Genomic DNA, 27,987 nt, shown 5'->3' with positions numbered 1-27,987 from the left:
GTCAGGATAATCGGCAGCTTATCGTGAAGTCAAGAAGTGTTAAAATCTTAAATACTGGTAGAAAAGCGAAATTTTTACTTGATCACTATTTAACGGAAAGTTTTCAGAGTTTTTCATTAATGCTGCGATAAACAAAGTTATTGTATCATAATACTTCGAATATACTGGATTCCACTGTGAAGTATCCACAGAGAGGATCTCTTAAATTGATCTGTTGACTTCTGTAACCTCTTAGGTCACAAGTTTACTATAATGTGTAGTACTCCTTTTATCCATTGAAGATAAACTTTGGGCTCGAGAACCTTATATTATGTTATTGAACTAGTATCCAATAAAGTAAGGTTGTAAATAATTATTTCGTTGCAGCCTTCAGTGATAATAATGCTGGTACTAGTGTGGTCTTCTCAACGGCATCGGTAACGACACCACGAACTCACGACTCTGTATATGCCAGCACGAGTGGCCTCAAGCCATTGCCATTACCTACAACGTCTTCAGGTACGCTTAATCTTAGTTTCGCATTGTTTTTTTAAACGTTATTGTTTGAGTGAGATCTTGCAACTGCACTTTCATACTAATTAGAGCTCTAAAATTTTGCGTAGATACGTAAACCCGATGACAATACAATATTTTACCTAATTTTTGCTATAGTTTATCGTTTTATTGTGAAATTAATGAACAAGAATTTTAGGATTGGCAAATAATTAGTTCTGCATGACCTCTAAGGACCGGGACAGGACTTTTGGGCGCAAAGCCGTTTAGGCCCCAGACGTTTGGGCGCGAGGTACATTGTAAAAATCACAATTTACGACATATAAAGTAAGCTAGGTACTGAAAACTAAGCGCGAATCAAGATATATATATATATATATATATTTCCTACACTTCTATCTTTATCTTACCTCATTTATCTGTATATTTTCTATCTCTATCTTATTTATTCATCTAAATTAAATAGTTTAATGCCTTTGTGGCATTTGTTGGCTAACCTCGTCATGGATTGATTTTTCGCTTGTTCACGATTCTTGTACTTCTGATCTAATGTTCATCTAATTTTGTATTATATAAAAAAGCTAGGAAATAAAGGAATCAGACGAACTGTTAATAATTTTCTTGATGTTAATTAAAACATATTGATTTAATTTTTGTATTTTTTTAAAAAAAGTTAATAATTACATATTTATGTATATTAAAATTTGTTTCTTTCGTATCGCGTTTGCCAAACTCTCCTCTTCCTTAAGTCTGATAAAGAACTACCAATAAAAGATTTCAGCGTAGTCGCTAACACTTGCCTTCGGTGCGAGCGGTCCCGGGTTCGATTCCCGGTGGGGGTACTCGGTCGAAAAAGTGTAACACGCTCTTTCAGGCTAGCCACCCTGAATGACGTTTTCCTGGGTTTTCCTCATTCACACCAGGCAAATGTCGGGGTGGTACCTAACTTATAGGTCCCAGGCCGCTTCCTTCCTTCCCTTTCCCCGGATCGTGTGCTCGCCAAGGAACGTCATCCCTTATATGTGACAGGCTAAATGCCCTTAGATGCCGAAAGCCCAGAAATCTAAAAATCCTAAATCCTAATCGAGTTGAGGGAAATATATTTCGCATACAGGGTGTCTAAGACATTGAGTTTATAAACTGCAGTATGCCGTATTTCTGGTATCATTTTTTTTATTAACATTCCAATATAAAAATCAAAACAACACTTTTTTTTTTTTTCGTCCCATTGCAAGCATTTAATCTGCATTAAAGAAAGTGGCGAAAGAAAAAAAAAAGAACGATTTCAAAGTGAAAATAATAGTTAAGTGTTCATATATGGGTCATTTAGCCACTAGAAATGTGTTTGACATTCACACTTATTGCCTACTTTAAGTTTTTTAATGGAATAGGCTCACTATGTATGTAATGCAGTCAATCATATGTAGTCTGGTCTACTTACCTTTGGCTTGAAAAGCTATCAAATATAAAGCACACTTAACTTTGGTTGAAACTTAAATTTACAAAATTTAATTGTTAATTCAGTTTTTAGAATTTTCAAATTCCAGTATTTCTAGTATGTAAAACAAAATCCAGTATAATTCAAGGACTTCCACTACAGTAGACACCTTGTGATATCTTGATTCGAACTTAGTACTCAGCACCTAACATAATGACTTTTTAATTTAACTCGCGCCCAAACGGCGGAGCCCAAACGTCACGTACCGTCTAACAACTGCTTCCACGAAACTACCTCTGACCCAGGGTTGGCAAAAACCATGGTTTTTATTGAAAAAAAAAGTGTTTTTTTTTGTTTAAAGCATTTGTTTGTTTGTTTGTTTGTTTAAACCAAGTTTTTTGGTTTAAATAATTTGCTCTCTGTTTATATCACATATGGACAGAAATAAGTTTGTTTCGCCTTGGTGTTATTATGTTATGCTGGAAGGGGTCACATAAGCTTAAAGCGGAATCTAAGCCGCTTCTCGGCTTATATTCGAGAGAAGCTGTCCTCCATTTGAACTCGAAACCGGGACTAATTGGCCACAAATGCGATACGTCTGCCGGCTCACTCACGAAGGACTCCTGATAAAAATACTTTGTACTGATCTTTCCATACTTGTTAATATAATTGTCAAGAGTCATTTCAGAAAGACAAAAAGATAAACAGTTGGACAGGTGAAACCATTATAGAGAATTACATATGGACAATTTCAAAATACTGCAGAGTACAGAAGAACTAATTTAGTTCAAGTTAGTTCACTAAAACTTCTATTAGTGCAAGTTAAAGAAATACAAAGACTTAATTTGCATATAAGTAAGAAAAATGAATAAAGATACGAATTATTTGAGTCCACTTTGGCTCTGACCATTTATACATAAATATATATCAAAGATAATTCTGATTTCAATAAATGCCTCTCGTGGGATTTGTATGACCTCCCCCCAAAAAAGTACAGCATTTCGATGTATTTTATGAATAGTAAACATTATTAAAACAAAACAGTATTCAGTACTTTTGTTTTGATTCCAATTGCATAACAACAATAACAAACTACAAGAAAGTCACAAAAGAAACATTCATAAACTTATATAAAAAAAGTTGCTTTTGTAGTTTAATCTCTTTGAGTAATGAATGGACAATTTAGGTCTGAATATAATACGAGGTTTGAATTTAGGTCTGATTATACGGGATTGAAACGTGATAAAAAAAATGTATGTTCAAGATTTTACGAACATTTTTCGTTTTTAGGTTTAAACCACCTTGGTTTAAATCAGCCAACCCTGCTCTGACCTATGCTGATGTCACAATTTAATCACAATGTCAACAGGAAATGTGTTGGATCAGTTTATTTACCAATTAATAATTACTAATTCTTGATATTTGATGATGTATAGTAAATAGTGAAATATCAGCAAATCAACACATCATAGTCAGTTAAAGTGATAGTTTGGGTTTGGCTACACTATATGTAGTTCTCCAGATATAAGACCTACAAGAAAGATTTTGATTGAAATATAATGGATCTCTTGATCCAAAAATATTTAGAAATAATTACCAAACGGTTACTGCGTACGCAACACAAACACTTACAGATCTTTGATTAGTTACAGACAGGGTTGGCTGGTTTAAACTGTAAAAGAAATGGGCCGCGCTGGCTGGAAGCGTACTGTGTAATAAAGTGAAAATTGTTGAAACTTAAAGTCAAAGTATTACTTACTCTTATCTCAGGGTTTCGTGGCCTCGGGCTTCTGTCGAGCCTCTGTTTGCTGCTAGCTTTCCATCTAAAGTTACCTGTACCATAACTCTTTTAACTCTTTATTTGCTCAACAATAAATTTTGGTTAATGAAAACTTCATTGTTCATTTAGTTACTTTAATAATTGAAATGAAAGATAAAATAAAAGTTACAAATATAAATACAGTTATCACGTTGTTGAATGATAAATGTTATTTATAGAATATCAACTTTATATTAATTGCAGAATTGTATTTAACTCGGATTGAATTTACAGGTTGATTGAAAATATTTTATACTTCACCTAACACAAGAATATAAGTTGGCCTTTTCTTTAACACCAATAATTACATTTATTTTGCAAAACAAAAGGGAGGAAATTTAATTTTACTCAAATTATAAATGACCTTAATTTGAGGGTGTGTCATTTGGAATTTTAGCTTTATCGCGCACTGCACTCAAAATTCAGTCAATGAAATGTTTGCCACTTTACCTCCTTTTGATTTCTGTCCATAGAACATCTTCCTTTTCTTCTAGCAAGGTAGCTCCGCTGTCTTTCCGTGGAAGATTTCCGTGTTGCTTGGTTGTCTCGCTCCCCGGAAGGTTTCAGACGGTTCACACTCCTGGAAAGTCCTCAGAGTTCCGAACGCTTACTTCCTTTACTGCGTTTTATCACTACAGGCGCTGTTGCACTTTATAAAACGTTGATTAAAATATTATACTTATTATACTATCTTCTGGTATAAGAAAGAATTGCAATACTGTTCTTTTGTCACAGCCCGAAAATAGCGTACTCTTGCGGCCTCCCGCATTTCTACCGCTGGTTGCCAGACTAAAACTGTCTTTCAACGCTCAGGGCACGAAGATGTCTTATTCGGCGGGTTGTTACCCCTGAATTCCCTTTAGACTTCGCGATTCGATGATCTCGACAACTTGAATCCTCAACCTAACTAAAAAAAAAAAACTTTTTGTCCTCTTTCTGTCCTCTTCTTTTATCATTTCACACTAATTACTTATTCATTTTTGTTTCTCCATTCCTATTTGTCCTTTACACACTCTGACCATTTCTCTACGTTCTGACACACCCCTTGTCTAATTTAACCAATAATTGTTCTTTTTATTTTGTTTTAAAAAGTTTCATTTGCTGTCTTATTGGTTTCTCTCCTTTTCCTTTACCACCCCCCTCTTTTCATTGGTTTTTCTCCTGTTTCTTAAGACCTCCCCCTCTTTTTTTTCAAAGTCACCCTCTTTAGCCAGACACACCCCGCTGAGGTTGCTGCGCTACCAATTTTGAATGATCCTCCAGTGACAAATGTGAATGCCTTACGAAATTATCTTATTTTCAAATATAGATTTTACTATTTATTAAACCCGATTTATTAAATATTATATTCTTTTGTGACAATTTAATTAGATTTTCTCAGATGTTACTTATTGGAATACGAATATTTATATTTCTATGACAATCTTATCTTGATATAATAATGGTGGTATTAATAATGTTGAATAAAACAATATTTCTATCACTGATAGTGTTAATAATTAATATTTGTTGGTTAAATAAGACTAATGATAATTATGGTATCCCTATAAAATGTCTATATCTACTTGAATATGTTATACACAACTAAAATGATCCTCCTTTTTAACAATTCTTTATGCAAAATACTAGTTACCAGTAATGATAATGATAATAATATTATTAAGGGTATTTTATTCTAAATATTTTCACAGATTATGTACAGCTTTTAACTAGTTTAGGAATGATCTTTTGCCTAGCACTAAATTGATACTGTTAATACTTATATGATTATACGTAATATATAGATCTCGTATACATAGAGATAGAGAGAGAGTCAGACAGACATAGGGAAATCCTTTCAAAGAAATAGTGCTCCATTTATTTGTTTAGATTTGCGTATAAAATATACTCAACTTCGATCATTGTTACGAATTACAGTAATTTTAGTTAAGAAAATTCCCCCACTTTCTTTTTCTGTGTATTTTTAACCCCTCTTCTTTCTACGTTCCTTGTTCTGTGATGTTTTTTTTTCTTAGGGTTGCTTTTCAAAGACCTTTCGTTTTCTTTTCCTCTCTCTCTCTTGCGGCCGCAGACTGACCGCTCTTGGGGGCTATGTCTCCTCGTAGTACATGTTACTTGTCTTAATAAATATCGAGAGACGCCGGAGAGTCTTGAGAAAATTTCTTAAAATGACCACAAAACTTAGTCGTGTTACTTTTCTGTCACCATGCGGTTTGTGTTTTCGCTTATGTGTCGAATAATTAAAATATTTTTCTAGCGTCATGACCAGCCATTCTGGATCCCTTACGTAGCCGATTTTGTGTGGTTTTCTCTTCTTTTCCGAAGTGAAGTGTCAGATTCACAACGTTGTGGCAGCTTCTTTCAAACATGTGTTTAACTGTTGCCACATCTCTACGCGTCTAATTCTAATAATTCATTATATAGCTCATTATTCTCGCTCGTCTCATCACTAAATAGTATTATCCCTCTCGCGGCAATGTTATCTATTCCATTATACGCTCTTAGTAGCGAAGCTTTATTTATACATTAAAATTTTGCGTGCTTATTGATCTTATAAATGTGACAGCGTATTGAACATTCTGTCTCTGTTAGTATTGTCCCCAGTTAGTCTGAACTGTGTGCATGTTAGCTAGTTTTGGGAAATGGTTCACCCACGGTTTAAAACCGCAGTTCGTCTGTTATATCTATGGTCATTTTCTTAAAAGTGCCTTGGTGACAAGCTACAAGTAACAATCTTAAAATAAATAAATGGTCTGTTTCGTATCAGTCAATGAATTGTTTATGTTAAAATTCCTCTCCAGGGTGGTAAAGACGCTACAGTCTAAAATTTCATGAAAGAAACCACGAAACTTACAAGCTTGTTGCCTATTTTTTTCTCGTGTGTGGCCGTAAAATAATGAGGACTACCTTCTGTCTTGTTTTTTTTTTTTAAAGGAGAAAAGAATTGGATGTCTACAGCCGTCTTGTTTTTTTTTTTTTACTTCGTTAACCTTAATGAATATACTTAAAGAATATATATAATTAAGCAATGAATGTAGTTAATTAATATATATCTAATTATGCGTATAATTACGCAATGAATGTAGTTAATTAATATATATCTAATTATGCGTATAATTACGCAATGAATGTAGTTAATTAATATATATATAATTATGCGTATTACAAAACCAAGGTGGTTTAAACCATGGTTTAAACCAAAAAACGAAAAATGTTCGTAAAAGTGTAAGTGTTTGTAAAATCTTGATGAACACACATTTGTGGGTTATCACGTTTCACTCCCTATATTATTCGTATTATATTCAGACCTAAATTCCCCATTCATTACTCAAAAAGATTATGCTACAAAAGCAACTTTTTTTTTTTTTTTTTTTGCATACGTTTATAAATGTTTGTTTTGTGATTTTTTTTGTAGTTGTTATTATTGTTATGTAATTGCAATCAAAGAAAAATTCTAAATATTGTTTCTTTTCAATATTTACTATTGATAAAATACATCGAAATGCCGTACTTTTTTTTTTTGTGTAAGGGGGTCATACAGACCCCACGAGAGGCATTTAGTGAAATGAGAAATATCTTTGGTATCTATTTATGTATAAATGAGTCTGAGCCAAAGTGGACTCTAATAATTCGTATCTTTATTCACTTTTCTTACTGGTATGCAAATTAAGTCGTCGTATTTCTTTAATTTGGACCAATAAAAGTCGTTGTTAAGTAACAAACTAAATTAGTTCTTCTGTACTCCGTAGTACTTTGAAATTGTCCATATGTAATTCTGTATAACGGTTTCACTTGTGCAACTGTTTATCTTTTTGTCCTTCTGAAATGACTCTTGACAGTTATATTAAGAAGCATGTAACGATCAGTACAACGTATTTTTATCAGGATTCCTTCGTGAGTGAGTCGGCAGACGTATCGCATTTGTGGTCAATTAGTCCTGGTTCCGAATTCAAATGGAGGACAATTTCTCTCGGATGTAACTCGAGAAGCAGTTTTTATTCCGCGTTAAGCTTATGTGATCCCTTCCAGCATAAAGCGGCTGTTGCATAATAACATCAAGGCGAAACAAACTTATTTCTGCCCATATATGATATGAATATATAGAGCAAATTATTTAAACAAAACAAAACAAAAAAAAAAAAAAAAACTGGTTTAAACAAAAAAAAAACGGTTTTTTGTTTTTTTCAATAAAAATCATGGTTTTTGCCAACCCTGGTTACAGAAGACTAGGCTTTTTTTAAATTTCATATTAACAATAGTTTGAAAGACGCAAAACAATTAACCAGGGCTTATTATTTAATATAATTCTATGATAGAGTACCTACTACAGCACCCCCTTCGAAGATTCAGAACTGATTGTATCTGAAAACATAAAGGTTAAAAATAATAACCGTATTTAAAAAAATCTTTAAAAAATGCACTAAAAAGTTTTTTTTTTTTTAATAAGATTTAACTAAAACTGAAGGCGTTTGGCGCTAATATTGAGGTGTATTTTTTTTTTAATCGAAACATCCAATATATTTCAGTCAAACATTTTCTTCTAGGCCTTAAATCTGGAGAACTACATATAGTGTAGCCAAACTATCACTAAATTCAGTATGATGTGCTTATTCCGTAAAAAATACGAAAACTTGATTTAGGGGCCGTTTAAAAATTTTGTGGTCTCTGATCAAAAAATACATCAAAACGGCCCCTCATCCAAAAACTAATTATTGGCCAAAAATTGCAATCTTTCCATGCATTTTTTTTTTTTTTTCACGAAAGTGGTTTGTCATAAGTTGCAATCATTCGTACGTAATGATTTTAGTCTTAATACCATTTGTTAACATTCTTCCTTCCCCTTTTCCGGCACTCAAAAAGTACTTACTGCGTTTTATTAAAACAAGTTTTATCGTTTTTTTTAAAAAAATAATATTGGTCATTGTTTTTATTGCGGTTCGCTTAATATTGTTGAAAGCAAATTATAAAACGAGGACAAAAAAGAAATATATTCCCAAAACGCTGTACCAAATATAAGAATAGTAGCAGTGGCGTAACTAATGGGTCAGTAATACAGGGGGAAGGGGGACATTTAAGTTTCGAAGACTATCTTTATGATGTTAGGATGTTAAAATCGGCTTTTCAGGTGTCTGATATTTTACACGCTTTTAGCAATATTGTTGTGGAGTCCTTTAACATTTACAGGTGAGTACTTTATAAGCCATTGAACTTACCATGAACACATTAGATCGAGACTAGAGTAATAAACAGAAAGGATTTTATAGTATTTAGTGATTTTCTTTTGAGAATGAATTAAATTTTACTTTCTTCCTTGATAACAATGAGAACAGAATAAAACTGGTTGTAATAATAATAATAATAATAATAATAATAATAATAATAATAATAATAATAATAATAATAATAATAATAATATGATTAAGTAGTGACTAGATCCCATGTAAGTAAAAATATATATATATAGCTGTTGAAACTTACCTTATAACCGTGGGAAGAAGTGGGAATCTTTTGACATTTTCGCGAGGAGGAAGGGGGTGGCTTCATCCAACCTTATTTACGCTACTGAATAGTAGTTTCATCCACTCAAATTTAAAAGTCTTTTCGATATTCATTTTTATTTTTCAGAGGAGATTTATCGCTTACCTCGGTCTTAAATATCACAGAAAAGTCAGGAAACCAGTAAAAGTTCACGGGAGTTAAGATGAAGTTACTGATTTAGTAGAAATGTACGTTCTTGAAGTCACGAATTTATCATCTGTACAAAGAGAACTATTTTATTATTATTATATTCAAAGATTTTCCTGTGAACATAAAGGTTTTCGTTCGAGATTTTTCTTGTTCGATGGGTACATATATATATATCAAAGGTAATTCAAGGAACGATTAACGGGTTACTCCTCTTGGATAAATACAAATAACCAAAACTTGCAAAACCTACAGGCAAAACTTGCTGCACAAAAATTACTAACGTTCTACAAATTTATTGCAGTCAGTAGCAATAAAACTTAACATTTTCTGCCATTTTCAATGTAGCTTGTGCCTTTTCTGTTCGGAACTATACTCAAATCAAATTAAGAAACGAATTATCAGTTCAGAAACACGTGCGAAGTTGTGCTTTGAAGGAAATGTACGTCACGGGGGCTATTGAAGTCACGATGAGAAAGAGCAATCGTAAACATCAGGGTGGTAGTTGCAGGTGGGGTGAGGGAGTGGTTGTGTTCTAGAAGAGAGAACAATTGATTGTTGCCACCCTGTAACACGAGTTTAGAAGTAAATGTCAATTGAGATGGAAGAAATCCATCTGTGCATGAAGTTATTTTTGTTGTAATTTCCTTATAGGTGTTTGTCATTATTCTGTGAATATATTCCTATATATATATATATATATATATATATATATATATATATATATATATATATATATATATATATATATATATATATATATATATATATATATATATATATAATGTGATACCTATTTATTTGTCTTGTGCATGTTTGTGGGTGTAAAAATGGCTAGTGGGTCGGAAAAAAAACTAAAGGAAATACTCAAAGGAAAAAAATACTTTCGAAAAAGAAGTTCCTACTAAAGGACAAACGAGGGAAGATATTTGTTCGGTTCGAGTAGAGTTCGAACAAGAAAGGAACAATGGAGGGCCTCTTATTTCTATTAGAGCTTTTCTATTTCAAGTGTTCCCACGGAAAATATCTGAAACATACTTCGGTCCCACCCTTGCCGCTCTCTTACGGAGGAAGCCTTCGCTTTGCTTTGAGGAAAGAAGTGAATGACCTCGTTGTGGTGCCAGTTTGTCATTCAGTCGTTTGGGTTTCGTGAGTAAAGATCGAAGGTACGTAGAATGGCTAACAAGTCCATGAAATAATTCAAAGTAGCAACAACTATTGAAGCTCTCGACCACAGGAACTTGTTCCTCCTCTTTTGAGGGAGGTACGGGAAAACATACATCAACAAAAGCACCAGCAAGGGTACTTCAAATACAAAGTACTTGATAGAACTGCTGCTGCTACAAAAATGAACAAAAGCGCTATTCCAAAGATTGGGAAAGAAAAGTCTGAAATAGAAGACAATCATTCTGGATCTTCAAAGTTAGAAACACCAGATAAAAAGAGAAAAACGTGCAAATGAGTGACACGACATGTGTATGCTTATCGAAAAAAGGAACATCTCATTCTCCCTGTATTCTACATTTCACTTAAAGAAACTGAACTTTTTTTTTAAACAACAACTTCGCTTAGAACAATCGTTAAAAATTTAGGATTTTCATACAAGAAAATAAATGGACGAAAATTCCTTACGGAAAAACCAGAGAATTGTGCATGGCGATGTAGATTTCTTGGAGGGGGGGAGGGGAGATGCTCAAGCATAATTTTGACCAGATAGTGTGGCTGGATGAAAGTGGGTGAACATCAGCCACAGTGTTAAATAAAGGGTGGACTGACGACACGCTTAAGGGCGCAATGGGGTTGTCATTAGGTAAGGGAGCAATGGATTGCGCACACTCTAGATCCCAAACTGCGCACAAATCTCTGTTTGCCTTTTTGAACACGTTTTTGTCCAATGTTGCCACAATGGTAGCTTTAAAATCTGTGCGCAAACTTGGTTTTCCTTCAGACTAGGATAGAAATTAGAAATAAAATACAAATTATATTGAGGATTAACTAAAGATAATTTGATTAGTAAAAAAATACAAGTCAAGATACCTCTAAAACCAAGTTTGCATATTTATTTAGAAGCAAAAGGTTATATTCTCCGTGTACGTCAGTCTCTCTTGTAAACATTAGTTTTGGTTTGATGTTCGTTTGATTCGCACATCCTGAGCAACTATAGTTTTCGTAAACGCTTGCAAATGCAAAAATAGGCACTCCATAAAGATGGCCGCCATTCAGGAACACTTGTACATACGATAACGTGAATGATGTTATTGACCTTTTCATACACAAGATTAATCACACTACAAATCCTATAATTTTCGGAGATGGTCGAGCAACCTGCTCTGGACCACTTGGTATGGATTGACCCATAGTATATACAATAGATTATTTTTCGACATGGACTTCATATCAGTTGAAGTACTTCTTGCACCGTGGGAGAAGTTTGAAGATACCCTCCTGGTAAAAATCCAGTCCTTGCGTGTTCAGCCACATTGAAGGTGCTCCTATTTCCAATTCTGCCAGCAGATGCCGTAACGTGATCCTCCCGTTGTCCTGATCAGCTCCTTCACGCAAGCCGTGTTGATGCCATGCTGGGTCGGCCACTGCGCTGCCAGTCGGTGACGTTTTCTCTACCAACCGCAAACTTTCGACACCATTCTGCGACATGCTGATGAATCATTACAGTCTCTCCGCAAACCTCTACCAGCTGGCGGTGAATTTCAGCCGCGGTTACATGTTTCGCCCACAGAAATCGAATAACTGAGCAGACTTCTTTGCGAGACCAGTTTTCCAAACAAGTCGTCACTTGTATTTCCTACAACTAGCGCCGTAGGTGGCGGGTGGCTGAAACTCTGCACAGTTGCCAACTCCATGTATTAAAATTATCGCACACTCCTCATTCCTCTATAACAGACGAAACTCCAGAAATACCGGCCTTGTAACCTTAATATCTGATCCTCCCTCGTATTTATATGATTTATTACCCCTCTTGATTTATTTCGTCTTCTGTAGGGTTCACCCTCATTAACTGTATTAATTGTCCGTGTGTTTCGTTATCTTCCTGAAAGTTATATTAAGCCAATAAGGTGTTTATCAAGTATTTCACGGTCTCTTCCCAGTTCTTAGTATAGTGTCCACTTGTTTTTTGTAATGTTAAAAATGTTTTTTGAACTTTGTGGCATATTATTTTGTAGGATTCTCCCCAAGAATCTATATTTAAGTTCTTCTCAACATACTATTGGCAAATCTTTTTTTTAGTTCTATTTTATTTTGATAAGTTTGTTTTCAAGTTTCTATATTATGTTTAATTTTCTCTCTCTTACCAGGGATGTGTTCAAAGTTGAACCTTGAATCTGGGGATAACATATATTTCCTGAAAGGTTTTGTCAAGCAAGTTCCAAAACAGGTTTCAGTTCCTTGCCCGGAAGTGATCCTCACTCCTTGAGGGTTGGAAATACATAGAACAACTTGAACCATATGTCCTATATATCGAAGCACTCCGCATGACTAGTAGATTAAAAATATAATATGCACTACCCAATTATATCTTGTATCTAGGTAATAAAACCAAAAATATCCTATATTATACTATAAATATCCTATATTAGTGGACCTATAGTCAACGGTCCATAGTCCAGTCAACAGCAAGTCATTTGGTATCACAACTAATGTGATTTATTGTTGTGGCTAGATGTGACACATTCGATGTATTTCAGTTTCTATAATTTCCTCTATTTCACCTATATACGTTGTCAGATCAGTACGTTTTATATGTAGAGCTTCTCCGTGGCTAAGCGGTAAGCATACACGCCTTTGGCGTGAGAGACCCAGGTTCGATTCCCGGCGGGAGCTCATGTGGTTCGGATTCCACGTTAATCAGTAAGTCCACGTCTCATATAGCCTCGCTGCTGAACGGGACTTTAAACTCAAACTCAACTCAACGTTTTATATATATATACTCGTCAATTGCTCATCTACAGGAATGTTTGATAAGCACACGGCACAAAACACTCAATAGATTTTGAGTTACTGATTAGATGAAAACTAGTTATGGTGGTAATTTGACTTCACTTACTCGATCCGAATGGCTTTTTCTTTGTAGCCATATAAACCTGATTGGTCACCCATCAGGGTTTAAGCCTTCTAGCCACGACAAGGCCCGGATAGTGAGTGGGAAGAAAGCTCTGGCTGGATGTTGTTTGCTGGACCTTGGCTTTAGTGTTTGGCTATGTGTGAGAGTTATGTAACTCACTCGTCTCAGTCCTGGCAAGATAATGCTGCCAGGACTTGGCCTTTGTTTTTGTGGTGTAAGGGCCACATAACCCACTCTGCCTCACTATCACTCTACGGTGTGATAGGGAGGTTCTCTAATATAGGTTGTGTATAGTGAAATAATCTTTTTTTTTTTGTTTTATTACCTTCATATAGAATATAGTTAGTGTATATTATATTCTTAATCTACTAGTCATGCGGAGCACTTTGACATGTAAGTGAAATTGCGGTGCAGCGACATGACGCAACACATTCCTGTATTTTCGCCTGTTTTCCTAAGGATTAAATCGTTGATAATCTCCATAACCTATGACTTATTAACAAGGAGTAGAAAGTGCTGAAATTGCGCAAATTTCCACTGCGACGTTGCCAACAACAGGATCTAGGAAATTGTATGAAAATTTGCACCGAAATAAAATGTATAATGCCGTCCCTTTGTGAGATATACTTGTATTGCATTCTAATATTTACAAAGCAAAATATGTATTTACAGAACATTTCACGTTTACAGATTGAATCCTTGGAATTTAAATCGTACAGCTTTTAAAAAGTCATACATGCCTTCTCATGGTTTATCTGTGAATTCCTAAACTCAGCGTATTTCCTCATGACGAACTCGCTCCTTTTGACGTCTGCTGGTCTGTGGGCCTTTGAAATTCCTCACTAAAATTTGCAATTAATTCTCGATCCTGACTGACTCGTTGTGATTCTCGTTCCTCATTGGTTTGTTATGTTATTGTCTTATATCCGCAATCAGCACACTGACCATTCATTCTGGTAACAGTTTATACGATAATAATATATAACAAATCTATCTTACAGCACTTACGAGCAGTAACTAAGATGAAAATGCAAATAAAAGGATCATTTATAGAAAGGTGGAAGGACAGTTACTAAGATACGTGGTAGACACACCTGAAATTTGTAAACAAATGCTTGTTTGTGATTGGCCAAAACTGGAAAATGTAAACAAATGCTTCTCTCTGATTGGTCGAACGTCTGCTACGATATTTAAAGGGAACTTCTGGAAATATTTATACTTTTTGTTTATTTTATATAAGTTGGTTTTCCTTAGTTTTCCAATAACTATTTTCTTACACTTTTAATCTTGCAGTTAGACATGATACAGAAAATTATTGACTGGGACATGCTCCTCTGTCCCCCTCTTTAACGACACCCGTGCACACACACAATAGCGATAACTGAAAATGTATTGTCATCCATTACTTTGTATTCCCCCCCCCCCCTAAAACGACTCGCGTTTTGGTGGCTGTTTTTATTAGTCGAAATGCTCATGGTAATAATGGCGACGTTGCACAATATTTTTTGCGCAATTTCCAATTTTGTTGCCTGCATCTTAAGGCTTTATCTGTGGAAACAGATACGGGAGTGAAAGTTTGCGCAATTGAGATGTTTGATGCAATAAGGGCGTAAGTCTGAAACATGCAGTTGGAGAAAAACGATGTTGAAAATTTAAGTAGTTTTTTTTCTTACATAAAACAATGTAATATTTAGCATTTTATTCCGATATTGAAATGTTACCAGGAGGCTAAACAAGCATGGAAAAAGCTACAAATGCGTTTGATGCAAAAAGGGTGTAAACTCACTTACACCCTTATTACATCAAACTCTTCAATTTCAGTGCACTCTCAAATTATTCTATATATTTCCAACCCTGAAGGGGTGGGTCATTTCCGGGAGGGAATTGAAACCTGTTTTGGAACTTGTTCGACAGACTCTTTCAGGAAATATATAGTTTCTCTCCAGATTCAAGATTCAACTTTGAACACATCCTGGTTAGATTTTTTTTTTTTTTTTGTAGTGTTTTTGTATTAATTTCCTAGCATTTCTTTTTTTCCTCTTTAAATTTTGCAGTTCATTGGTCCAGAAAGTATTTTTTTTTTTTTTTTTTAATCGTAATTGTATTGCTTTTGTTTTAGTTGATATTTTATTCCTTCCTTAGTTGTGTCTTCTATTTTCTGGGCCAATTCGTCTGTTAGATTTTTGTTCAGTTAGGGTAGTTTTTTGTATTCCAGAACATTTTCCAATTGTATTTTCCCGGATTAGAAGATTTTATTTCCCCTTGTCTATTTCTTCTTTTATATATTTCTTTTTCATTATGTCGAAGACCGTTACATTGTGGTCACTAACTGTTTGCATCCAAGACTTCCTTTTGTGTGTGTTTGTGTTTGTTTGTATGCTTATCCTTTTGAGGTGAATGTCTAGTTAATATTTAATTCTGCCCCTTGAGAGTGTTTTTATATGTAAGCGGATTTCTTTCTTCGTTTATTATAAATAAATCATTATTCATTATTAGATATTCTACTTTGCCCCCCCTTTTTTTTATCAGTTTTGCCACTGTGCCATAGTATTAACTTAGCGTTGAAGCCCATTGGCAGAAATTGTGTGTCGTTTAAAAAAGGCTCTATGTCCAAGCTCAATTGGTAGTAAAATTTTACTAGTTAAAATTTCCTAAACTGGTTCTAAGTTCTAGAAACACTGTCCGATTATCACGTTGCGTTATATTTAATGTTTTTTTTTTCTGTTTACAACGGCGGCCTGTGGATTTTGCACCAGTTTTTTTTTTTTAATATGATTCCTCCTGTGTAGCTATTTGCTTTAATTATCTTCCATGTTTCCATATTTATAAGTTATTTTATTTTTTGTGTATGATTTCTGTAAAATTATTGTCCGCTCCTTTTTCTGCTAAATCTTTGACTTCGTTCATTGTTATTTTGCATCCATTTGCATTTAAGATTGGTGTAAACAGACAAGTTTTGCCTGTAGATGTCACTATTGTCTTCGTATCTCTCTCATGTATTTTTTTGCCCTTTCACGAAAATTTACAATTTCTCTTACAAATTTCAACCTAGGGACTTCAGATTTTTAGAGAAGGAACTTCATAACCTAACGAAGGCAACAATCGCTGCTGATTTTTTATTTAGAATTTTCTTCATTATTGAAACATTGAAACAGTTCCATTGTTAAAGGTTTGGATATTCATTTCAACAATTAAGCCATTTCAGCAGTGAAGAAAATTCTAAATAAAAATTCGGCACGAATTGTTGCCTTCGATAGGTTATGAAGTTCCTTCTCTAGAAATATGAAGTCTCTAGGTTGAAATTTGTAAGATAAATCGTGAAATTTCGTGAAAGATCAATTAAAAAAAAAAAAAAAAAAGACTATAGTGACATCTATCGGAAAAAATTTGTACCTTTAAACGAACCTTGGATCATTATTTTTTCTTCCTTTAGAAATCTTTTCGTTTTATCTTTTTAGCTTTCTTTTCTTTACATGTTTGTGTTCTTGCGTCTTAGTATTGTGTATTTTGTAAAAAGTATAAGTAAATTAATTAATAAAAAGAAATTAGGGTATGACTTAAAATATTAGGTGTCATGCTATAAAAAATAGTCCATTAAAAAGATTTTATTCGTTTACTGCCTTGATGAAAATGTGTCAACTAATGCAGATTAAACGTGTTATCAGATCTGTTCATGTTAACAGCGATCGTGCTAACCATTTGATTTGTTACATAAATATCTAATTTTAATAAGTAAGTGCTATCAATAAAATGTAATATATAATTTTCCATGCGCGAGATTTTGACCGAAGAGTATCTTTCGAATGTTGAAACTAGAATTGATTTCAATTTGAACACGTTGGAATGTTTGCCTTCATTGTTCTTTTTTTGCCAGTTTCAGATCCTGTCATTAAGCTGGAGCCACAGGATTTCGATAATGAGAAGTTACCCACGCTCTCTTCCGTGCTTCCTTCATCGCTTCGGCAGATCGTGGACGAAATTGGTCCACGAACACAGGTAGATGACAGAGATTCCATGGGGAAATTCAAAATGCCACAAACCCCTGATTCACACAGCAGAAACTGGCGTAGACCCACTCCAGCTTATCAGACATCGTACTTTAATCGTGTGCCAAAACTCAAACTAGATGCAACCCTGTATAAATATTTGCGCGAGAGACCCACTTCTGTGCGTTTGAGACATTGGGGTGGAAGTGGTTTGCCGAAAATTAAGAATGTGGTGAGCCTTTCGAATAGCGATCAAAATTATTCATTGCCTTCAATCTCCTCATCTATTGGCGCATCTTCATCATCATCATCATCATCAACAGCAGCAGCAGCACCCTCAAGTTCAATCAGTTCATCGTCGTCTCCGGCAGCAGATGTTGGGAGATTCAGATCATCTAGCAGTATGGATGCTGGACCTTCTCAACTAAACCGCACTTCCACCCAGGTTCTAGATATGGATATTGACGTCGCTGACGAACAGGGGAAGATGAACAGCCCCACAAGTATTATGGATATTGTGAGACTGGACTGCGTTATTGATGACTCAAGTATTGCGAATAAGAAAGAAAACACAAGACCAGTCAATAGTGGCGCTGTAAGCAGTGGTGAAAGCAGTGCCATTAATATAGGAGATTCTTTCCTTTCCGGAAGATCTCAAACAGGGCAGGACGAAGTGGTAGTATTAGATGAAGAAGCTGCGCTTACGAATCAAGCACCAGCGCTGTCCACTACAGCCATAGCTGAAGAAGAAGCGAAAGAGACTAGTAAAGACAGTGATGATTTAAATATGCATTTAATGCCTATTCTAGAGTGTGCTGTGTGTTTGGAGTACATTATACCACCCATATATCATTGTCAGCGGGGGCATTTGATTTGCCAAGACTGTAAATCTCAACTTCCTTGCTGCCATACTTGTCGATCGCCATTTTTGCAAACACGAAATCTTGCCATGGAACAAGTTGCACGACAACTAAAATACCCGTGTAAGTATCATCTCACTGGGTGTACCGAACACCATAAATTGGAGGACAAATTCGAGCATGAGAACAATTGTATGTTTCGGGCTTACCTGTGTATCCAGCATGGTTGTGAGTGGAAGGGATTTCTTCCCGAGATTCTCACGCATATGAGCACAGCACATGAGAATATGCTTTTGTATGGACCTAAATGTAGACTAACCATCAATCTTACTCCAGCAGGAAATATTAGTGAAAATTGGTTCCTGACAGCATTTGATGAAATATTTCGTGTGAATTTCATGCAAAACGGGGCTAGAACCCAAATATTTGGTGGTGTTCAGTACTATGGGCCAAAAAAGAAATCTAAGAACTTCGTTTATACTTTAGAGGTTGTGAGTGAGAATGAGAATTGCAAGAGAGTAATTACCTATTCTAGAACAACGCACAATGATTCCAAAAAGATGAGCGCCTATTACGCTAATGGGGACTCTTTCTTTATTCGGCCACAAGCCGCATATTTCTTTGCTACCGACAATAAAATGAACGTGATTCTGACCATATCTAAAAGCAATTGATAGCTAACTTCACAGTCTGAATTGCTGTTGTATGAAATGGACAGTCAATTGGATTGGTCTTAAGAAGACAAAATGAATTTCTATCAGTTAAGTTACGTAACAGTGAAAGGATTTATAAAATTCTAAGAGAAATGGCTAAACAGTTACGTTACGTTGCCACAATAATTAAATACTTTGTGTAGATACTGGCTGAGCCATTAATTAGCTAGTTATACATATTATAGTCAAAATTCTGATAATCTGAAATGTAAGATCCATGATGTGTTAACACAATGAACTCATGTTATTCTAGATATATATAACCTTATTATTGCAAAGTATTTGTTTTATGTAAGGAACAATGTTACAGTACCCAATAATGAAATTATTTTTCTAAATACCTACATTGTATGTTATACAGGGGTATCCACCTGGGGTATGACGCAGTACAGGGGTTGCCAACTGGGGATTATCATGCAAATTGCGTCATCAAAATTTTAGAAAAGGCCAGGAGAAAAATAGATAAAACAAGAGAAACTTTAAAAATGTATAATAAAAAAAGATAATCTATACAACATACGTTTTTATGACAATTGGAGAGTAAGTAGTATTTGAGTTTGAAAGCAGATATATATATATATTTAACATGTCTGCTGAACTTATGGAAATGGCTTCCCATGTGCTCTTCCTTTTTGTGACCAAGGAAGGATGGGTGCCCCTGTGTTACTATTTTTAACACCGGTGATGAAATCTGAAAGTTACGAGTCATTTTTTTTTATTTTTTAAATTTTTAATAGCTTGTTTCTGTATAGAGTAAACCCATTAAACGCACTAATTAGTCAGTGTCTGTTAAATCTGGATAGAGGATATGATAGTTCAAATTGAAATTTTAAAAGTCTATTGAAGGAAAAGGAAGGAAAAAAAAAAAAAAGAGTACAAATTACGAACTTATATCGGATATTCAGTGTAGTGTAAATTATTTAATATACATACCATTCATATTAAGAAAAAACTGTTCAACTGCGTATTGGAAAGATACATAAAAAAAGGTCTCAAGTTCCGGTTGCGTTACCATTGATAATCAAAGGTTATTCTCCCAACGACATTTTGCTACTTAGTAAATCGAGGGATTACTGTATTTTCAGCCAAAATAGAAATCAAAAAGGTAAAGTTGAATTCGTGTTTTCGTCCTGCATGTAACCTAAGGAACACGTCTACCGTCACAGTTGCGTTAAAAATGCATAATGAATTTTTGTTTGGAACACATCGGATGGTTGTAGCTGATTCGTTTGAAAGATAATACATATTTAAAATGAAATAGACAAGCATCATTTAAAATTGTACGTTTTTCTATAGCTATTTTTTTATGTATTATTAAATTTATTATTTAATGAGATAAAAAAAAAATTCTTATTCAATGTATACTCGTCTAAAAATTTAAGAACGTTATGTTAATAGCAAACGTTATTTTCCATGGTAAATGTATTTCGTAAATGCTGAATGTATTAATATCTAGCCTAAGGAGAATAACTGTGGAACGTTCGGGATATTTCGTTTGAAGGTTACGAATGTTTTTTTATATGGTTAAACGATGCATTTGAAGTTGTATTTTTATGTATTTTGCATAGTAGTATTAGATATCTATTACGTTTATATATTAAACTATTTTTTTAAACAACCAAGCTGATGTCTTAATGTATTTGGTGTTTAATTGAACTACATTAAAAGAAGTATATATGTATGTAGATTTTGCGATTTTACAGAATTTCCTAAGTTGTCACAAATGACATTTAGTGTCTGTGTGTATTTATATCATATGTAGTACATTTTCTTGTTCAATGGATTATTGGTTTGTATCTCATTCATGCTTCTGTGCTATTATTTTGTATGTATTATTACACCGAATATAAGATTTGTATTTCCTTTCTATTCTTGAGAAGAAGAAAGTCTCGTGAGTTTTTTCAAGTAACAGAATTCTTGTTTTAAAAAGTAACATGGCGCGAATTCTGTTGTAATAACTAAGATCTTGTGTAGTTAGTGGAGAGCAAAGTAGCTCAGTGGTAGAACGCTTACCGCTGGTGTGTGGGGTCTCTGGTTCGATCCCCGGCCGCTGGATAATATCGTTCTCCCGTTTCCTTCCACAATCTCATTCCACCAATTGTCCCGTCATTCACTTGCTTAACCATTCGTCTCTCCTAGCCTAAAAGGCATGAAACGCTCAACTGAAAAACTTCATTTCCTTTTTGTGTAGATAGTGTAGTAGAGCTCACAGCTGACGAGAAGAACCCTAGCAGAAGTAGTGTGACATAGGTATGGGCTCGCCCACTTTTCGCACGGGGTTTTCAAATGACACCACGGAATAGCACACAGATAACTACCCGGAGTAGCAGACGACATCTAAGTATAGACCACACCTCAAAAACCGAAAATGGACTTGACCTTGTAGTTGACTTTTCCCTGCTGCCCCTGTTTTAGGGTTCTTCTCGTCATCTGTGAGCTGTACAATTCATCAAACTTTTTTAATAAGATAAATATGTATTTCTGTGAATGTCGATTTTACAATGCGATTGCTAAGATTTTACGAAGCACTTACGCGCCCAGAAATAGATGTGACTATCCTTTCCCTCCAGCCAGTAAACTCGGTATTATACAGACAGAATTGAGACTTCTAATTGTAATCTTAAAATAAAAAAGTGTTAATATATTGCTATTCCGAAGATCATATGTGAATTGAGATTTATAACAAAATTCGTATATTATACAGATCATATATATAATATTGTCCTCAGAATTAATATTAAAGCTTATTAAACATAATTGTTTCCAGCAAACTTTTCTTTGATGTCAATTTAGTCAAGCACTATAAACGATCAAACATAAAGATGAATTTCCTCGCTCATTTGTTTTTATTTCTTCATTCAATTGTTAGTTTGCTTGGATGTACATGGTGGTGTAACTATAATGAATACGTAGTAGAAATGAAGAGAATGACTGTCTTAAGGTTTCGTTGATGGCTTCCCTTGATCACAGGCACATAGATCTGTTTTCAACATTATATTCGTAATTAATTGTGATTATATTCATGTATCGTACTCAGTTACTTCTGTTACACTTCCGTCTGTTGTTGATAATTATTATTCGCCAGTACTTGGTAGTTTCATACTTTTTCTTGCTCACTAAATACATATGAATCTATATTTTATTTCTTAGTCTGATGCTTAAATTTCATCTAATTCTGTTGTTTTTGCAACTTTGAGACGCCGTCTACGTTACTCAATTCTAATATTCTTTCGTTTTATAGTTGTATGAAAAAAGATGTCTTGTATGCATCATTAAGAATCTCAACTGCTTACCATGTCACACGTCATACTCAATTTTAGCGCCAATGTAGAGCCATTTTCATTTGTTTCTTTGATGCCATATTGGATAGAAATAGAACAAGTTCTATTTTAGAACGGTTGTAAAAATGTAAGCAACCCAGAAATTATCTGTATGTTAAAATTCCACTTCGTTGAAACTATTGATACAGTATATGTTGAAATATTTGATGTGAGAGGTGATTTACCATATTTATCATTGAAAATTGTTCAAATAACAATAAAATTAAAAATTGAACATTAATTATAAATGGCATTTGAGGTGCAAAATTATGTTGAGCGAGTTTACCGGCCATTTGATGGCAATTTGTAGAAGCAGTCCAACAACGATATACAGGGTGTTTCAAAATAACACCAACGTTTGGGAGGTAATTCCTGACACCAAGATAAATCGAAAAGTATAGACCAACCTGGGTGCACAAATACTTCCTTCCGGAGTTATAGGCTGCCGAAAACGAAAAAATGAACTTTAGAGGTTCATAGCTCCAAAAACTATGGGACCTACCGTAGTCGGGTCAAGACTTCACTTACGTGCGTTATATACAAAAATATGTGTTTCAGAATCCTGCGGTACTCATGCAACAATTTTTATAAAGGGAGTTTGGCTATGGACATATAATTTAAGTACTCACCAACTACTACTATAAAAATTGCTGCGAAAGTACCACATGATTTCGAAACATGGATGTTTGGATAGGGCACAGACTAGTTCTTAAGTGAAGTTTTGACCCGATTGCGGTAGGTCCCATAGTTTTGGAGCTATTAACCTTTAAATTTCACTTTTTCATGTTTTCGGCAGCCTATAACTCTGAAATGAAGGATTTCTGCACTCAGGTTGGTCTACACTTTTTGTCTTATCATGGAGTCAGGAATCACTACTTTCTCATGCCCAAAATTAATTAAAATGCACAGTTGGTAATATAAATATTATTTTAGGAATTTCAGTTCGTCGGTTGTTATAATGGATTACTGAATCAAGGAATTGTATATAAACTCCCAAACTTCTTTCCTGTTATACATCCGAACAGTATACCCTTATATTGCCCAACCCCTTTGTCAAATCAAATATGTTTGTTCCATTTAAAGTTCTTCACATCGTCATCCATACTTTCCTTATTTTTGTTAACTGATTAATAAACAATACAGTAATTTTGTAAAAAGAACCATTTAATATTTTTGTAACCTTGTTAAATGAATTATAACATGTTTTGAAACAGTTGATACTGTTTTATACTATGCAGAGATTGAATCATTTGGCTCACGTGCTGTAGGGTTTACAAATAAGTACGTCAGAACTTTAAAATGGAAACTAAAACTAAGAATGAAATATATATAAAATATGTTCTATTGTGAAAAGTCATGTTTTGAAGATAATATTGTTCAAATATCCTCCTCTGTTTCGGTGAATTGTGAGGGTGTCTAATTTTGCCCTACTACATACATTTTGCGGTGAATCCGCACTAACGCATTCAGTATTCCCTTTTAGTTTACGCATTGTTTATATGGCGGATTCTCATAGACCTGAAGACAACCCCATAGAAAGTAATCAGGGGAAGAGATCACATCATCATTTCTCGACAGAATGTGTCTGGTTCTGTCGCATTTTGATGGTAAATTCGAGTAATTTCTATCCTTGTTATATTCTCTTCTTACAGTATAATACTAGGCTTGTAGTAATAATGTAATGTACCTGCATTATGTTTATTTTAAAGTAAATTACATCTTGAATTTACAATTCTTTTCGCTAGTATATTTTATAGTTGATTCAAAAGTCACACACATCAAAATAATAAAAACTATAGATTTTCAGTAATACTGCTTATACTATTTGATATAGTATTATACATCTTTACAACGGCATTAGTGCTGTATTGCCGGACCAATTTGAAAATCGAAAAAAAGTACGAAAATGTAGTGCATTTGGTTATACGTATTTGTTTGGATTATATTAAGTGACGTTAGATTACGCTGTACCGATCTATAGTATAAGTAGTTTTAGGACTAGTAGCACTAGTGATAGTAGTAGTAGTAGTAGTAGGAACGGGTTAGAAGCCCCGCAGGGGTTAGTTGGGTTCTGTTTCCGGCATGAAATGGGCAAATTAAAGACTACCCAAATTTGTCTTGCCCCTTTTACAATTTATGGATCCGTATAGTAAAACAAGTGTACCTCCGCGAAATAGTCCATCCGCCTAAACATACAGTGCCTCTTATAACATCAAAAAATACAACCATTTTCTTAACTTTTACTATTCCCCTTACCTGACTTTCATTCGTCCTGACAAACTTAAATAAATTCTCTAATTGACCCGGTAAGTTTCCTAAAACTGGTCCGGCGATACAGCAGTTAACCCTTTTACAACATATGAACTCTTGCACACCCTCTTCTTCGCTCTCTGAGCACTTCCATATGAAATCTGAGTGAAGCTTTTTAAGGACGAACGCTGCATCACACTTTTAACCTCAGCCAGTTTAGCATAAGTCAAAATGGACGATCTCTTGGTTCTATTCTTGTCTGTATCAGATCCACATACTATAAAACTGGCCATTAATCTTGATGTGGTTAAATTGTTAGGCACTATCACATCTGGATATTTCCTACAAAATTCGTCTCCAACACGTGCATAGGAATATCCATTGATAAAATAATGTTCAACAATGAAAACTTTTTACTTGTGGAAAAACAAGATATTCACCAAGGAATACACAAAACAGAATGCAAGTATCGTATGCTCGATATACATCTCAGTGGCGTCTGGGTGTTATTGTTAATATCCATGGTGCCATCTTGCGGTAACCGATGGAAATGTTCAACTACAATTTTAGTTATAGACAATTAAATTTGGAAGTGCTTGACTTATGGATCGCATAGTATAAATTCTACTGGCTTATACAAATATGACGTTTTCAAAAGAGGTAAGTAACTATTTTTTATATAACATGATATAGTCCATATAGTTGAAATTTTACTATAAATAAACACGTAAAAACATTTCAGTTTCACAAATTCCATTGGCAGTACAAGATTGCACCTTTTATCAAACATGTCTAAATTAAGTACTATCTTATTTTAGGGATGGACACTTATATTCATGAAATATTGACTTTTCTTAGTGCGAAATGTACTCTTGCTGCCTTAGAAAGTATTTGTCGAAGGAGGAGTTGCATTACTGGGTGCCGATTGACTCTGGCAGGGCTGAGTGTAAGACATGAACCAACTTAAAACACCAACCAATTTGTGCTAGGTGCCACTAAAATACACAAGGCTATCTAACGGAGTCAGGGGAAGGAGAGAAGCGGGGGGTACCGCGGAGAGTTGCGTCCGTAAGGAGCAGGCGCATCAGTGACTGTGTATTCATAAACGAGGGTACTGAAGAAGCACTTCGTATGGTATTAAAATGCCTTGCGTGTGGCACAACTTTGTATAATTTCTATGATCGCTTTGTGCACTGCCTTCACATAGCATTCAACTTAATCATGTCTTCCTTACGAAATACTACGTGGTAAAGAGCATAATTTAAATTTCATACTTGTACTTTATTACACACGTGAGAGGTAAGATCCCTATATATTTTTGTTACTTAGGTATATAATCATCATTAAATCAAGTAACATTTCTTCTGTAGATTTTATAAATTTATACCCCCTAAAATAGTATAGTACCCAAGTCTATAACAAAAATCCTCCATGTGCTTGTAAAACAATATTGACTTAGTGACTAGGGTAATCTCCTGAAATTGTCCTATCTGTTACAAAGCATCTTATGAAGTACTTTACAGAAAATGTACTATAATTTACAATTAGGCATTTATTCCGAAGTTGGGCGTCCGCTTTCGTCAAGTTTTTTCGCTGTTATCTCCTTTCCACACTTTCTGCAATTTGTTATTAGGTTCATTAATCCGTGCTCTTCACAAACTTTTAAAAGATTTTGCTCGTTATCAACGTATTGCTTCACAAATATTAAAACTGCTAGTTCATTGCCCTTGTACATTCGCCATGTTGGTAACGTAAATGCTCGTTTCTTTCCCACAATGTAACTGTTCGGTTACCTTGCGCCAAGTAGTTCCCTCCGCTCGCCGTATAGTCCCACGTTTATAACCGCTTATATATAACAAATAAACAGATTTTTCGAGACTCTTATATATTATCAAGCACACAAACGATCAAATTATCCATTTCTTTCCTGTAAATTTTAAAAATTTCGCTGGTAACGGACGCCCAACTTTGGAATTTAACCCTAAAATTATTTATATATTCACAGATTACAAAATCGTCTTCACTTCTTCAATGGTACATTATTTTCCATTTCCTTTCTTAGTTGTTGATATGTATCCTCCATTTGATTCCAGGTTAACTTAATCAGATGATCTACGTCATTCAGTGTTAGGCCTGTGGTTGATATCGGAGGCAAAACCTTGATGGGAACTTTAACTGAAATATAGTTAGAAAAACAATCAGAAAATGATTATATAAATCTACATATTTTAAAAGATCCTATACTCTTAGCCTTAAGCGGTAGTAAGTCAAACAAATATAGAACTTAGTTTGGCTGCTCTGATACTTACCTTAAGCCTGATAAACCATAAACCAATTTAAGTTGTTCCATGTTTAGTTTTGTTAATCGATAGTACTGTCTTAAGAGAAGTAGATGGTCAATTCTTTTTTGAACTAGAGTGTACAAAATGTGTAATTTATTGTATATAGTAAATCCAACCTATATGGAACGCCATTGTTTTTGTGTTTAGTAAAATTGGCTTCCAGCTATTGCCAAATTAGTTTTCCATGTTTGTAGATGTAATCAACGGCGTCGACTTGCCCAAATTTATGTGGGTGCATATGAATGGCGCGACGTGTTATATGTTTTCAGGAGAGTCTCGATATTTTTGATTGATTTTCTTTTAATTCAAATCTTTTATGAACATTATTTCTCGACTGATTTCCTTTTAATTCAAATCTTTTATGAACACTATCTCTGGATTGATTTCCTTTTAGTCAAAATCTTTTATGAACACTATCTCTCGATTGATTTCCTTTTAGTTAAAATCTTTTATGAACACTATCTCTCGATTGATTTCCTTTTAATTGAAATCTTTTATGAACATTATTTCTCGATTGATTTCCTTTTAATTCAAATCTTTTATGAACACTATCTCTGGATTGATTTCCTTTTAGTCAAAATCTTTTATGAACACTATCTCTCGATTGATTTCCTTTTAGTTAAAATCTTTTATGAACACTATCTCTCGATTGATTTCCTTTTAGTCAAAATCTTTTATGAACACTATCTCTCGATTGATTTCCTTTTAGTTAAAATCTTTTATGAACACTCTCTCTCGATTGATTTCCTTTTAGTCAAAATCTTTTATGAACACTCTCTCTCGATTGATTTCCTTTTAGTCAAAATCTTTTATGAACACTATCTCTCGATTGAATTCCTTTTAGTTAAAATCTTTTATGAACAATATCTCTCGATTGATTTCCTTTTAGTCAAAATCTTTTATGAACACTATCTCTGGATTGATTTCCTTGTAGTGAAAATCTTTGATAAACATTAACTTAAAGGGCTGTGATAAAGTAAAATATACTGGTGATATGAGTT

At 34.3% G+C, this 27,987-nt stretch overlaps 2 protein-coding genes across 4 annotated transcripts in view; one reads left to right on the top strand and one right to left on the bottom strand.

The window, feature by feature from the left end:
* The window catches only part of LOC145683624 (SAP30-binding protein-like), a 45,546-nt gene extending 24,689 nt beyond the window's left edge, over positions 1-20,857 (top strand). For 2 of the 3 annotated variants that reach the window (XM_081754968.1, XM_081754964.1), the window contains exons 3-4: positions 367-498; positions 17,390-20,857. In XM_081754968.1, the coding sequence (XP_081611094.1) occupies positions 367-498; positions 17,390-19,035 (1,778 nt within the window). In that variant the 3' untranslated portion in view covers positions 19,036-20,857. The remainder of the gene's footprint in view (positions 1-366; positions 499-17,389) is intronic. The other variant, XM_081754974.1, reaches the window with a different exon arrangement.
* Positions 20,858-25,310: 4,453 nt separating this feature from the next.
* The window catches only part of LOC145683671 (1-acyl-sn-glycerol-3-phosphate acyltransferase alpha-like), a 368,125-nt gene continuing 365,448 nt past the window's right edge, over positions 25,311-27,987 (bottom strand). The window contains exon 7 of the mRNA XM_081755022.1: positions 25,311-26,819. Coding sequence (XP_081611148.1) covers positions 26,665-26,819 — 155 coding nt within the window. The 3' untranslated portion in view covers positions 25,311-26,664. The remainder of the gene's footprint in view (positions 26,820-27,987) is intronic.

This window comes from Thermobia domestica, chromosome 1 (assembly GCF_964235325.1).
Source record: "Thermobia domestica chromosome 1, izTheDome1.hap1.1, whole genome shotgun sequence".
Lineage (NCBI taxonomy): Eukaryota > Metazoa > Arthropoda > Insecta > Zygentoma > Lepismatidae > Thermobia > Thermobia domestica.
This window is presented reverse-complemented; position numbering and strand designations above follow the sequence as displayed.